The sequence below is a fragment of the Trachurus trachurus genome, assembly GCF_905171665.1.
Source record: "Trachurus trachurus genome assembly, chromosome: 16".
Lineage (NCBI taxonomy): Eukaryota > Metazoa > Chordata > Actinopteri > Carangiformes > Carangidae > Trachurus > Trachurus trachurus.
Window position 1 is genome coordinate 29,993,342 of NC_139902.1, and position 12,866 is coordinate 30,006,207.

The 12,866-nt window shown below is 40.4% G+C and overlaps 1 protein-coding gene across 1 annotated transcript; it reads left to right on the top strand.

The window, feature by feature from the left end:
* Positions 1 to 4,920: 4,920 nt before the first annotated feature.
* On the top strand, positions 4,921 to 6,833 carry LOC310998706 (induced myeloid leukemia cell differentiation protein Mcl-1 homolog). Its single transcript, XM_083988873.1, has 3 exons — positions 4,921 to 5,222; positions 6,027 to 6,277; positions 6,601 to 6,833. Exons 1-3 carry the CDS (start codon positions 4,988 to 4,990, stop codon positions 6,676 to 6,678), a joined length of 564 nt encoding a protein of 187 aa, XP_083844999.1. The 5' UTR covers positions 4,921 to 4,987; the 3' UTR covers positions 6,679 to 6,833.
* Positions 6,834 to 12,866: the final 6,033 nt, after the last annotated feature.

A 12,866-nucleotide genomic window follows, 5' to 3' on the forward strand; every position in this document is an offset into this window, starting at 1 on the left:
GGTCTTTCTCTGCACAGTCGCTCAGCTACATATTTCAGTAGGTTACCCCACTGTGAGGAAAGTACATTATGTTATGGTCAACCTGAGTTTAAACTGCCATCTCTAGAAATCCCTTCACATTCTGTCAGAATTATTAGCTCAATCAAATCTGAAGAGTTAATTGTTATTGATATTATTGTTATTTATTTAAGGAATAACTCATCCCCACCAGTGGTTTTATTATAATAATAGTAATTATAAACAACCTTTTGTGGTAGGCTACTGGTACTTTAACAGATAACATGAAAATAATGCAAGAGGCAAATGAATAAATAACACAATAAATAAAGGACTGTTTAGCAAGTTAATAACATGGATGTTAAGAAAACTGATTTACTGGAAAGTTTAGTTGTTAGGCCTCAAGGATCTAGACAGTTCGCTGGGAAGAGAAATACTGAATGTAAACAGAGACCCTGCACCTCTTAGTTTAACATGTAAACACACTGAACATTGCAAACTTTAAATCTGTTAGCTCAAGGTGATAAATAAACTGGAAAGTATAACAAAAACATATTCCCTTGTTAATTTAGTTAGTTTACAGTAAATACAGAAGATTACAAGACACTATTGCCATGCCTTCGAGTGTCAATAATAGTTGAGACCTTTAGCCTATATGTTATACAGACTACACTCTCGATTCAACGTAAAATTATGAAACTAGTAGTAAAAATAGCAGGGTGTTTTAAACATCTTGTTGTGTTATTGCTCAATTGGATGCGTCACTGAACTAACTTGCTTTGGTGAACTGAATTGTGTGTTTTTCCTGCTTAGTAGCTTCAGTGTTATTTACACAGGGAGCAGAGACTTTCCTTCTGTAGTGTAAACAAATGTCCATTAACATAGTAGCCTACCCTGTAACTGTCAGGGAAGTGTGAGGTAGTGCTGCAAATCTGCGCCTATACTGTCTAATTTTAGTTTTTATAGCTCAACATCTATTTAACAATGAGCAATATCATGTCTTATGTCTGGGTACGGCTTAATTTTTAGCTCATTTGAATTCGCCACATTTTTGTCTTAGGAGCTCCTAATAGGCTAGTTCACAGCTAGGCACTGAGTGAGACATTTGCATTGAAGTGAGTCGCACAGCATGAATGGGTGGTGACTTCTCTCTCCACCCCTTGGCCAGAGAGAGAGGGAAGTCAAATTAGGAGGAGAAGGGGAGTGTGTAATGAAACCAGAGAGATAAAAGAAGTGAGCCTCTCAGGAAACTACCAAGAGAACGCCACAAGGATTATTAATCAAGTCAAACAGATCAGCTGTGTCCTTTTTTTTTAATAATCCGACTTTCACTTAGTGAGCAACAAAAGCTGTTAAAAAAAGACACATTCCAGCATTTCTCCTCTCTGAGAACAACTGAAGTAAGTAAATGAGCATTTCCACCTTACATCTCCACTGTGTTGCTGCTGCTGCTGCTGTGTTAATAAGTGTAGTAGTTAACTGTAATAAAGTGTGTGTAGGCTAGCTATGAGGCTGACCGGCTGCTCATAGTCACTCGCATCTCGTCTCATGGATGAAACAACACAACTTCACCAACAAAAAGTCAGACTGAAACTCCACAAATGGCTCCTTGTGTATGCGATGTGTGTGTTTCTATGTAGGCTACAGTGTCGGTATTTAGCAGCGAGTGGATGTCGAGGCTTTGTAGGAAGTGAATGCTGTTTAGCTAATTTTCTCGACGGCTAAATTTAGGGCGCATGACGTCTGTCCGACTACCCATTTCTCCTACATTTCTTTATTTTTGCGTCCATTAGTCCGACCTCCCATTTCTCCGTAGCCCTAACCCTTAACCTTATCCTAAACCTAACCATTACACTGTAGAATGGGTAGTCGGAGAAAACAGCTGTCGGACTTTTGGGCAGTCGGACTGATATGCCCGTATTTCCGAGTTGTCATGAATGCAGCATCACTTCGCACGTGTTATGTAGATCCAGCATTTGTCAGAACTACAACGAAACAGAGATCATCTTCTCTGTAGGACACTTTCTATCCATCGCTAACTCATTTTCAGCTGGCGTCACCTTTACTTTGAAAGTCCAGAACGGAGCGTTTGGGAGGGAGAGATCAGCTGATCCGCTGCTGTTGACGTCTCCGTCTGCAGATGTTCAGCTGAGGGGATACGCTGCTCAGCTGTTGAGCCGAGCGTCAAGCCGCTTGAAGCGACAGCTAACACTGGGCTGATTTTATATTAGGCTTTTATATTATTATTATTACATAAACAAAAGCAAACTAACTGGGTGCTGTTTATTCGTCTGTTGCTGGTAGCCTATGCAGCTGGCCTTGAACTGGTCTGAACATTAGCACAGTGTTATTTCTGATCATTTTGTGCAGATGCATTTGTATTTGATTTGCATGTGTTTCAAACCATGGTAAATCACTGTTAATAATAGGCTTTATGCACAGCTCCACTACTTCCTGAACTTAAACCATCCAGTCCTCCCATTAAAGGTGTACAGAAAAGAAAATTGAATTTAAGCCCACTCTGGGTCATAAAATTAGTGTAATAACTCATCTATCAGACGATATAGGCCAAACTTTGTGCAAAATTCTATTTTTGAGTAAATCCGGGATGAAAGTGTGTATTTTAGTGTAGTTTTTTTTTCGCATTGGATAATGCAGGCGCACGGATTATACGTCAGCCTGTACACGATTCACCAGCCACTGATATTGGATCCGTCAGACTCATCCGTCATTCAAACGTCTGATGGTACAGACACACCAACTCCGGCGGCGACGGTTCCGGCCACATCGGACCGGCGAGCGCTCCGGCGAGTGGGCAGGACTACGTGACGTTTATGTGACGTAGTGCCGAGCTTGAGTTTCGCTCTGCCGTTTCCAACATGGCGGCCGGGTCACAAACGATCTCATTTTACAGTTAAACAACACACTAAAGTATGTTTCTGAAAACATTTGAGGCGGGAAATGTGTAGTGCAGTAACAGAATCTGGATTTATATTTGATCAACACCGCCTAGTTTGATAGTTTGAACGAAGTTTCTGGAGCCGGCCGCATTGCGTTGGACGGACCTCATTTGCATAAAGTTCAATCTATCGAACTTTATGCAAATTCACATACGGCGACGGGGCCGTCAACTCCTCCTGCTGTATCCATCTGCCCCGCCCGGTCGGAGCTCCTGCTCCACATAGACATGAATGGAATCCGTTGACTGAACGTCGGTTGACAGAGTTGGTGTGTCTGTACCACACACGCACACCCACACGGAGCTCGGGCTCGCCCCAAGCTTTGAATATCCCGCCCGCTCGATAACGACCAATCAAAGTCGTTTTCCTCACTCGGGTAAACTCGTGTTGCAGCTCGTGACAACTCGGCGCGACAAACAGGACAAACGGCCATTTCTGTACACCTTTAAGCTGGCCAGCTCTCTGACAATTGAGACAATTGTCAATGTCATAACGTTGTCATTAAGTGTCATTCGGTTAACCCTAACCCTACAAAAACCGAATGACACTTGATGACAACGTTATGACATTGACATAATGTTTATGACACGTTCATGACTGTGTCATGTCACTCTTATGACAGTGTCATGTCACTCTTATGACAATACCTTCAAGTAAAGTGTTACCCAAAGCTGCGCTACAGGTTGTTGTCTTCTGGGGGGAACTAGTTGTGGCACACGTACCATTTCAGTAATGGGCTTATAAAGTGACTTGGAATATCTAATTATCATCTTAGTAATAAATTAATTTTAGTTTCTACGTACCCCCTGCAATGTGCTCACGTAGCCTACCACACTTTGGGAACCACTGGGCTATAGTGGGCCTTGAACTGTTATTACCAAAACTAAGTTAGGTGGTTTAGTTCACAACAAGCGAAGGTCTCCTGTTTTTATGTCCTGTTTTACTCTCGTGCACGTAAAACAGGAGACCACAACGTTTGTAAACCACAACAAGCAAAGGTAGTATCCTGTTTTACATGCTCAAGGGTGCCCAAGCACTCTACCCTCCAAACACTAACCCCCAGAGGCCTAAACCAGGAGTATGGTATCAAGCATTTTCTTTAGTCTCCTAAAAACAGGATTTTAATGTTTGTTCTGTAACTTCAATGATTTTTTTTATTAGTATGTGATGTTGGTTGTTTATACATTTGTATCCATTTTGGATTTTATACACGTTTTTTATTCTTTCTCTCATGATGATTAATTTTTTGACTATGGGTTCCCACTGATTATGTATGTGATTGTGTGTTTTTCTTACCCCAATTGTTGAATGATACTGTATGATGTTATGTTCTATATTTAAAAGATTTTCTACATTTTTAAAAAATTGTTAAACTTTTCCACTGGTTTTAACACAGTGAGATAACTTCAAGCTGAAGGATGCACATCAATACACCTGTGACCCATGTGGTCCATGTTCCTTATATTATATAAATGTGAGCGTTCTTTTGTTCTTGTTCTGCACCTGAAGAAGACCACACGGTCGAAAACATTAGTGTGCAAATAAAGTCACTGTGATATCCTACTACCCGAGTGTGCGGGCATACCCTCTCTTTTTTTTTTTCTCTTGTTGAGATGTCGGCCATTTTTGAAAGAGACTCACAGGTAGTTTGGAAGGTCACACCCCTACATACAAGATATAATTGGAAAGGGCCAGTTGTCCTCTGTAATGAACAACAGAACTTATAAATAAGGTGACATGCATAGTGTAAGAGAAATGAGCTAGAACATGATGTGCACTGTATCATTTTGAGAAATGAAGCCTCAAAGTTGTCTTTTTTGCTCAGAGGTCAAATACTCCATTTTTAATGTATAGTATCATCACTTTGGTCCATCAGACGGTGCTGCTCTGCAAGGAAATGCTTTCTAGTTTACATATGCCACATACCAGACACGTCACCATATTGTCACCTTTGATGTATAGACAGGGAGATCTGTTTCTGAAAGAGGGTTGTAGGCCTATATTACATCATATTTTTTATTTTTCCAGGTATGGTCAAGAAGAACAGTCATTCTTTGCCGTGGACTCCAGATTTCCAGTCGGACGACGAAACCGATGACGACGAAGTGGGTCAGATGGTGGAGGCCGATACGAGGCAGCTCATTCGCCAGACCATGATTCACTTTACCGGGCGGTCGGGGACGCGGGGGACTGAACACAAAGCACTGCAAACGATGAAGAAAGTGGTGAACGAAGTGATGGATAAACACAGATCCGTATACAACGGTAAATGTTAGAGTTTATTACAAAGAGACATGAGGCTAGTAGTGGGCCTTGAACTCATATTGCTACAACTACTGGCTCTTATTTATTTAACGCAGATAACTACTCATACAAACAAACCAATGCTTAGAAAAATAATGTAGGAACAAGTTTTTCTTAAAATGAAATACATTATTGAGGCGTTTTTGTGAGAAAATTTTACTTCCGCATCGAAAAACACTTAATTGGAAGTGACATAGGCAGAGGGAGAGCGAACAATTTGAACTTGGATGAAAGGTGAAACGTCTTCCTAGACAAATAACCAAGTCCAGTTGCTTTCGATTTAAAATTCCTTTGAGATATTTTCATGTAACAGTCATGTATATGCAGAGCAAGGAAAACACTGGGTGTGCACCAGATTTCATGTTTGCAAAAACTTAAACGAGACAACTGAAGAGTGGAAAAACACAGACAACATACTGCACATATATGCCTGTGTATGTTGGAGAGACTTGAGGTTTAGTGATGAGGAAACTATCACACATCTGCACATCTGTCAGCAGGTGTGCTCTGAGCAGACACTTCTAGGGCTGCAACTAATGATTATTTTGGTTGTCAATTAATCGATTAGTCATGATTATTTTGGCTGCATCTGTTTCAACTTTGGTTTTACCTCATATTCTCGGAGGAAATCAAAAACCCGTGAAACATGTTTTTGTAACCTAACTGTTTTTAAATTGTATTGCTAAGCTAAGTGTGCTGCTCTGTAAAGTCACCATATTGTCACTTTTTGATTTCTGACAGGCTTTTTTATTTTATTTTTCCCAGGTATGGTCAAGAAGCTGTCACTGGACAACAGAGGCGATGATGTGAGGTTTGTGGGCTCCGTAGCCAAGAGCCTGTTCGGGGACGGGACCACAAACTGGGGCCGCATCGCCAGCCTGGTGGCCTTCGGGGCGGTGGTGTGTCAGCATTTGAAGGACACGGGCCGGGAGAACTGTGTGGAGTCTGTGGGGGAGGAACTCTCCAAATACCTGCTCACGGAACAGCGAGAATGGCTGGTGAAGAATAACTCTTGGGTAAGTTAATGAGCTCTGAGTAATGGCTGAATGACAGGGTGGAGGAACAAACATAAAAAACTGTACTGATTGCAAAGGATAGTTCATCTTTTTTGAAGTGGGGTTGCATGAGCTACAAATGGCCATTAAGTACCGTATTTTCCGGACTGTGTGTGTGGGGGGGCAATGCTTTTTTCAAAGGTACCTCATACAACCCCACTTCAAAAAAGCTGAACTATCGCTTTAGGCTATGAGTCCAGTGAACACAGATCTTTATCACCATCATCATCATCTCATACCATCTATCTGAACTCATTTGATGTTTGTTTTTTGTTTGTTTACAGGAGGGCTTTGTGGAGTTCTTTCGAGTGAAGGACAGACTCATGGCCGTCAGTGCAGCACTGGCCCCGTTGGTCAGGTGAATTGGACTTTTTTGAGGTTCATTCTGGCTCAAAGGAAGATGGGGAATGCAATTGCATCTCTGAAAGATGGATCGCTCCTGGCCTCCCCTTCTGGCACAATCAGAAATAAGAACTTTTTTTCCTCCTCTGGTTTTGTTCTGGTGTACAAAAGTTTGATTTAGGTTTTTATTTAATTTACAAAGATCTATTTTTATAATACAACATTGTTTATATATACATACTATGCAAATTGAAAAATAGAAAAGTACCTGGTTTCTCAGTTGAGATGATCAAAATTCAGCAATGATGCTGTTTAGAAACAGTTGTAAACTAAACAGCATTTGTGTATATATGTAAAATAAAATAAATAACAGAAATATAATTGACATGGCTTGACCTTTCTGATACTGTCTTTGTGTTGAGGGACTTGTGTTATGTTCAGTGCAAACTGAAGTTTTAACACCTTTCACTGTAACTTCCATTCAGTCGATCATGACACGAGGTGTTCTTCTAGGCACAGGTATTTATTTCTCATTCAATCTGCCGAGGAAAATGTTGTGAGAACTAAATAAAAAACAATTAGATTCACGTAACACAGAGCGAGTTACAAATCACAATATAAACAATAATAAGAAAATAATAAATTGCTGTAAATGTACAGTAATTTACTGGCAGCGCAGCAGCTTCTACAGCAAACTACTGTATTTACAGTATTTTATCAATTTGAATCTACAATGATAATTACATTATGTTACTGTAATATTACTGCTAGTAATAATAATGATAGAGAAATGACAGCAGGACATTATTCATTATGCAGTTCATTTTCAAATATTTATTAAAATAAAAACAGTGCAACACAAGTAAAACTAGACATGAATAAACCTTAACTCCCTGTCTATTTTATTTTCTTTGTTTTGTTCTTTTGAAAGATTAACAATTTTTTATTTAAATTACAGTGCATATGATATTTGGTAATTCACTGTGACAATTGATTTTGTGAGAGAGGAACATCAAACTGTTTTAATAAACCTGCTGCAGAACAGCAGCAGTAGCCTATATAGTTTGCACAAGTGTAGCACGGGGAAATGAACAGTAAACAATTATGCAACAGTTTTTCTAAATGTCTCGAATTCCAATAGTTTGAATAAGAAAATACACTGAGGTTTTAGTCACCGAGTAAGTAAACACAGTGTTTTAAATGAGTGGGTGGGTGAGATAGAGGTGTGTCTGTGTGTGTGTGTATAAGATCAGACAAAGTCCCACTTGAAGTCACTGATCTTCTTGATGAGTGTGCTGACATGCGGATTCACTGATGTTGGCTCTTCTTGCTTTGCACCTTCTCACTCCTTGCTTTTGTCTTTCTCTCAGGATTGATGTCAATGCAGCTTCTGAAAAACAATATAGAGAGACAAAAATATTTTTCTTTCAGCTGATATCTGTCTATGAATGCGACATATCAAATAAGAGCATGTTCAGTAGTGATGCAGATTGTTGAACCCCGTTAAAAAGGAGGAGTATTGGCCATAACAATATTACTAGAGGTAGTAGTTATGTTTGTAGTTGCTGTTCTTGTGTCAGAGGCACCATTGGCTTTCACCACAGGTTATTGGACAATGGTGTTGTGTGAAGAAAAGTCAATCAGGTCAAGCTCTGTGGTACAATATATGTGAAAAAGAAGCTACCTCTGAATGGATTGCAGCGTGCACATTGCATCATGTTGATACTGAAGGTTGAAGCTGTAGTAGGAGGAGAAGACTACAGCAAGCCCAAGCACAAAGGACGTTCCTTCACATTGCACCTCTTTTTTTAAGCTCAACATCCAAGGTTGGTTTGTCTGCGTCATTGGACCTAAGAAAAAGATTACAAGTGAGAAACAGTTAACAGGAATCACAAAAATAATGGAATCAATCTCTTCTGATTATGCTTGTATGACAAATTATGGTCAGTCAATTACTTCAGATTTGAGTTTGACAATATAAAAAAGAACATGTTTGACCAGGACAATAGGCTACTACAGTACTATAAGATAGGATGTAACAGTCAGAACTGTACATAAAACAATACACATTCAATAATAAGTACTGGTATGCTTTTTTTGTTTGTTTAATGAATAATTTAGATTCCACCTGCTTTTTAAACTTGTTAAACTAAAATCCATAAATGCAGCAGCTAGGCTGAAAATGCTGAACAGAAAGATACTGAATCACCTTCACTTTAGTGTTGGGGTGCATTTGCTTTTTTGCCAGGTATTGTATTGCTACGTTACTACGTTATCTTCCAGCAAAAGCAACAGTGTTATTTAAATGTTGATATAAATTGAGACAAAATACTGACATGTTCTAATTTTAGCTATAATCTTGTACAAGTTACATCATTCAAATATAGACTAAAAATCTAGGAGGAAAAAAAAGTTTTCTGGCTACGATGCCAACACACTTCTTCACACAGTCATGCAAATTAACATGCAAGGTCAGGGAGGGAGTGTAAACACATGATTCTGATCACACAACTCTGATGTAATCCCTTATTGGTGAAAGTGATGCTGTTACAACCAGCTCTGCTCCCCTCTATTGATAGCTTTCACTGACGTCACGTCCCAGGGACCTGGCGGTCAAAAAGCAACATTCCAAAGTGGCCCCGCAATGGACTTTCTATGGACAAACAAATGAGTAATGACTTAAATCATCTGTCAGCGGCCGAGAAAGAAAGATATAAAAACAACTTTGAAGTTTTGGGCACTTGTGACCCATATTCAACACCAGCTGCTGTATACGAGCTGTTTAAAATGACCAGTTCCCTGCCGAAGCTCCAGTTGGGCGATGTTTATTACCTGGTGGAGAATCCATCATCCTCCACCGCTTGCAACCAATACCTCCGGTGTTATGGCTCAACTGGTTTCTGATTAAAAGCCCCATTTTGTAGTTTTTTTTTTATCTTAAAATAATGTTTCTGAACTCATTGAAGTGGTAGAAATGTACTGTAACTTTCCTGTACGGGAACACCGTCCTGGTACCGCAGCTCCGCTGAGCTCCACAGCTGAGCTCCAGCCCACTGAGCCCAGGCTCCCTGCTCCTCTCACCCACAAACCAGAGCCCTTAGCTGGGCTGCACGGTGACCAGCTGCCCCCCTCCTTCCCCCCGGAGCTTTGTTACGCACCGCTACCGACGGCAACGATGACGGCGGGCCGACAGCAGCAGGACCGGCGGCGGCGGCGGCGCCCGGCGGGACCGCCGCCACCGGACACGGCAACAGTACCGCCCGCGGCGGCAGCGACACGGTAACGAGGGTCGGGACCGACCGCGGCGCGGCGAGGACGATGACCGGTGTTGTTTAGCGTATTTTCAGAGTGTTTTCCATTAGTTCGTAACTTTAACATGACAGGCTTTGTCATACTGTGCAGTGTTGTGCAGACTAGTGAGAGTAGTGTGGCGCTGATGTCTGTAGATTGCCTGAACAGGTTCACTCACAGAAGCATATTGGCTGCACTAACATGTGAACTGCGGCTTTATTTGTGAATTTGTGACAAATCTGCGGACGGAAGTGCAGCACAGCTGTTGTTCGGTTCGGTAACCAGTTAAATCAGACACCAGTTGGGCCATAACACCGGTATTTTTGAAGCAGCAGGGAGCAGTGTGTGTTTTTCTGCCTTGTCCTAACCAGCGGACAGCGGGGAAGTGGATTGTTTTGACCGCCAGGGGGGCGTTCCATACGGGCCGTGACGTCACATGAAAGCTATCAATAGGCTACATATTAAATCAACAGCTGCTGCACATCCACCAGGTCTGACTCACCTCTTCTTGTCTGTGATTCAGTGTCTGTTGCATTTACAGACAGATTTTCAGCTGGACACTAAATTGTCTTTAGGCTGTCTCCTCTCTCTCTGTTGAACCTCCCTCCTCCTGCTGAACATCAGTAAAAGACCTTGTGCTGCCATCTAGTGGCCAGACAGCGAAGGAAGAAAAGAGAGGAGACGACTGAGCTCCACCTGTTACATCTTCACCTGCGTCTAAACTTATGCATCTAAATTTAAAAACTTTGTACCAAACCAAACATATGTGCTGCAGTTTTGCAACTTTTACCAAAATGTAGCTCCAATATAGGCTACTGCAGAAACCTTTGCACATAATTAAACTCAGAAGTATCACACTTTTTTTCAAAAACTGTAAAACTTATTAAACCAGAGGTCTTCAACAGGGCTCCGTGGAGCTGCTGCAGGGGGATCGTGGAATTTTTGGTTGAGTAGGCAATGTTTTATATCTTTTAGTTTATATATTTATATATAAATAAAAATGTCAGTTTGAATAGCTTGTCTGCATGATTAGTATTACCATGCAGTTAACAGACATTGTTGATATTGGCATTGGTGTTAACAGGCTCTGTTTATAAATGTCAAAGGGACGGCCCCCTACTCACTGTACCTTTACACGTTAAGAAAAAACATGAGTATATCAACCTGTGTATTATTTGAATACCTTAGTATTGAATGCACAATAACAAGGTATGTTTGTAACTACTGTACTGGACCCAGTTTAATATAATACAAGTTTTTAAATATAGCTAGTAGTGGGTCCCTGTTCCATCTCTCCATCAGTTTGGGGGTCCTTAGCCTGAAAAACATTGAAGACCCCCGTATTAAACTTTTCTTCTCCCACAATTTTAGCTCAATTGACACAAAATTTGCTGCAACTGCATCTTCAGACCGTCCTCCACAGTACAGTAAACATATTGCTAAATACATTTTCAATCTTCCTCCAAAAAGCTGACAAAATATTGGGGACATAGCAAATTTTGAATTCTGCTCTTAGATGAACAATTGGAGTCAATGTAAGAGTGGCATTTTTAAACATCAGATTTTCTCTTATGAAGCAAAACACTTATCGTTAAAAACAAATCACCAACATTTCTATGCTGTCAAGATGTAATTCATGTTTTATCAGATTTTTCAGTACGATGGAGCTGGCACATTTTTTTAACCCCACAAGAGGGTGCTGTTGCTGTCTCAAACACACACACACATGCACACTTTTTTATGACTGTTGATGATGTTTCACTCAGTGATCCTGAACCACATGCAAACACAGTGGGAAACTCAGTGGAGGTGGAAATATAAAGTGTCAGTCAGTCGCTCCCATCACATGACGTGTGGCTCAGAGAAGCTGCTGCTTATTGATTTTCACACAAAGGAGCTTTATTATTTTATTTAATGTTACACTTGTACAATGACTTAAATGTAACACATTCCAGCTCCACAAGCTTCACTCGTTCACATTCTTTTATAAACGCCTTTATAAGCAGCTTCATTATTCTGAATTATAATGACTACAGTTCATATGATAAATAGGCTATTATTGCTTAATTAATTCATTGTGTGATGTCAGTGTTTAATGATGATTGATGTTAACATTAACATACGCACTGCATTGCTGCCACATACCTGGCTGATGGGACAGTTTTATAACCTGTATGTGTAAGTGTCGGTGTTCAGTGAGTGCACTGTGCATTTATCATATAAAAACCACCAGAGACAACAGATAAACAGTTCTTGCTCAGTATTTTATTTTTTAAAAGACTGTGACTTGATTGAAGCACAGAAGAAGAGAGCAGCAACAGGTGAAGATGGAGCTTCTTAACCAGCATTTGGAGCAGAAGACGGACACTTGGTTTCACACTCTTCTCTACGTTTCTCATTCTCTTCCATCTTCTTCAACAGCTTGTTGTATTCATCACATTCTATAACCTTTGACAAAATGTTGCAGGCCTTTCCAGCAGTTGTTCCTGGCTGAGAACAGAGTAAAAAACAGAGTTAAATAAATTAAACGTATTTGGCTCTATTTTGCAGATATAGATTTAATTTTGTTATTCATTTGTACTGACAAGAATGTTGTCTGATTTTCATATCTGACACAGTGATGGGGAAGTGTTGAATGTGTCACATACCTGCTGTAAAATTTTATATCCATAGCGCATGTGGGTAGCAAGGTGTTCACAGTTATTTGTGAGGAGACTATAAGTTCCACAGTCTTTTTTGTCCATCCAATGGGTGATGCGTTTTTTTATCTCACCAGGTTCTCGATTTTTCAATAATTCTCCTTTGAAATATTCATCCAAGTAATTTTCTATATCTGTTATACCTCTCTCATTTTCAAGGACACCAAACCCACAGTCTGTAACGGCCCCTTGTGGACCTATCATGATGGAAATAGGGT

Bases quoted from the DNA above. Each gene is read 5' to 3' on its own strand.
- LOC310998706 (XM_083988873.1), top strand. From the start codon at position 4,988: ATGGTCAAGAAGAACAGTCATTCTTTGCCGTGGACTCCAGATTTCCAG. The intron at 5,223-6,026 runs GTAAATGTTAGA...TATTTTTCCCAG, and splicing joins ACACAGATCCGTATACAACG to GTATGGTCAAGAAGCTGTCA. The intron at 6,278-6,600 runs GTAAGTTAATGA...GTTTGTTTACAG, and splicing joins TGGTGAAGAATAACTCTTGG to GAGGGCTTTGTGGAGTTCTT.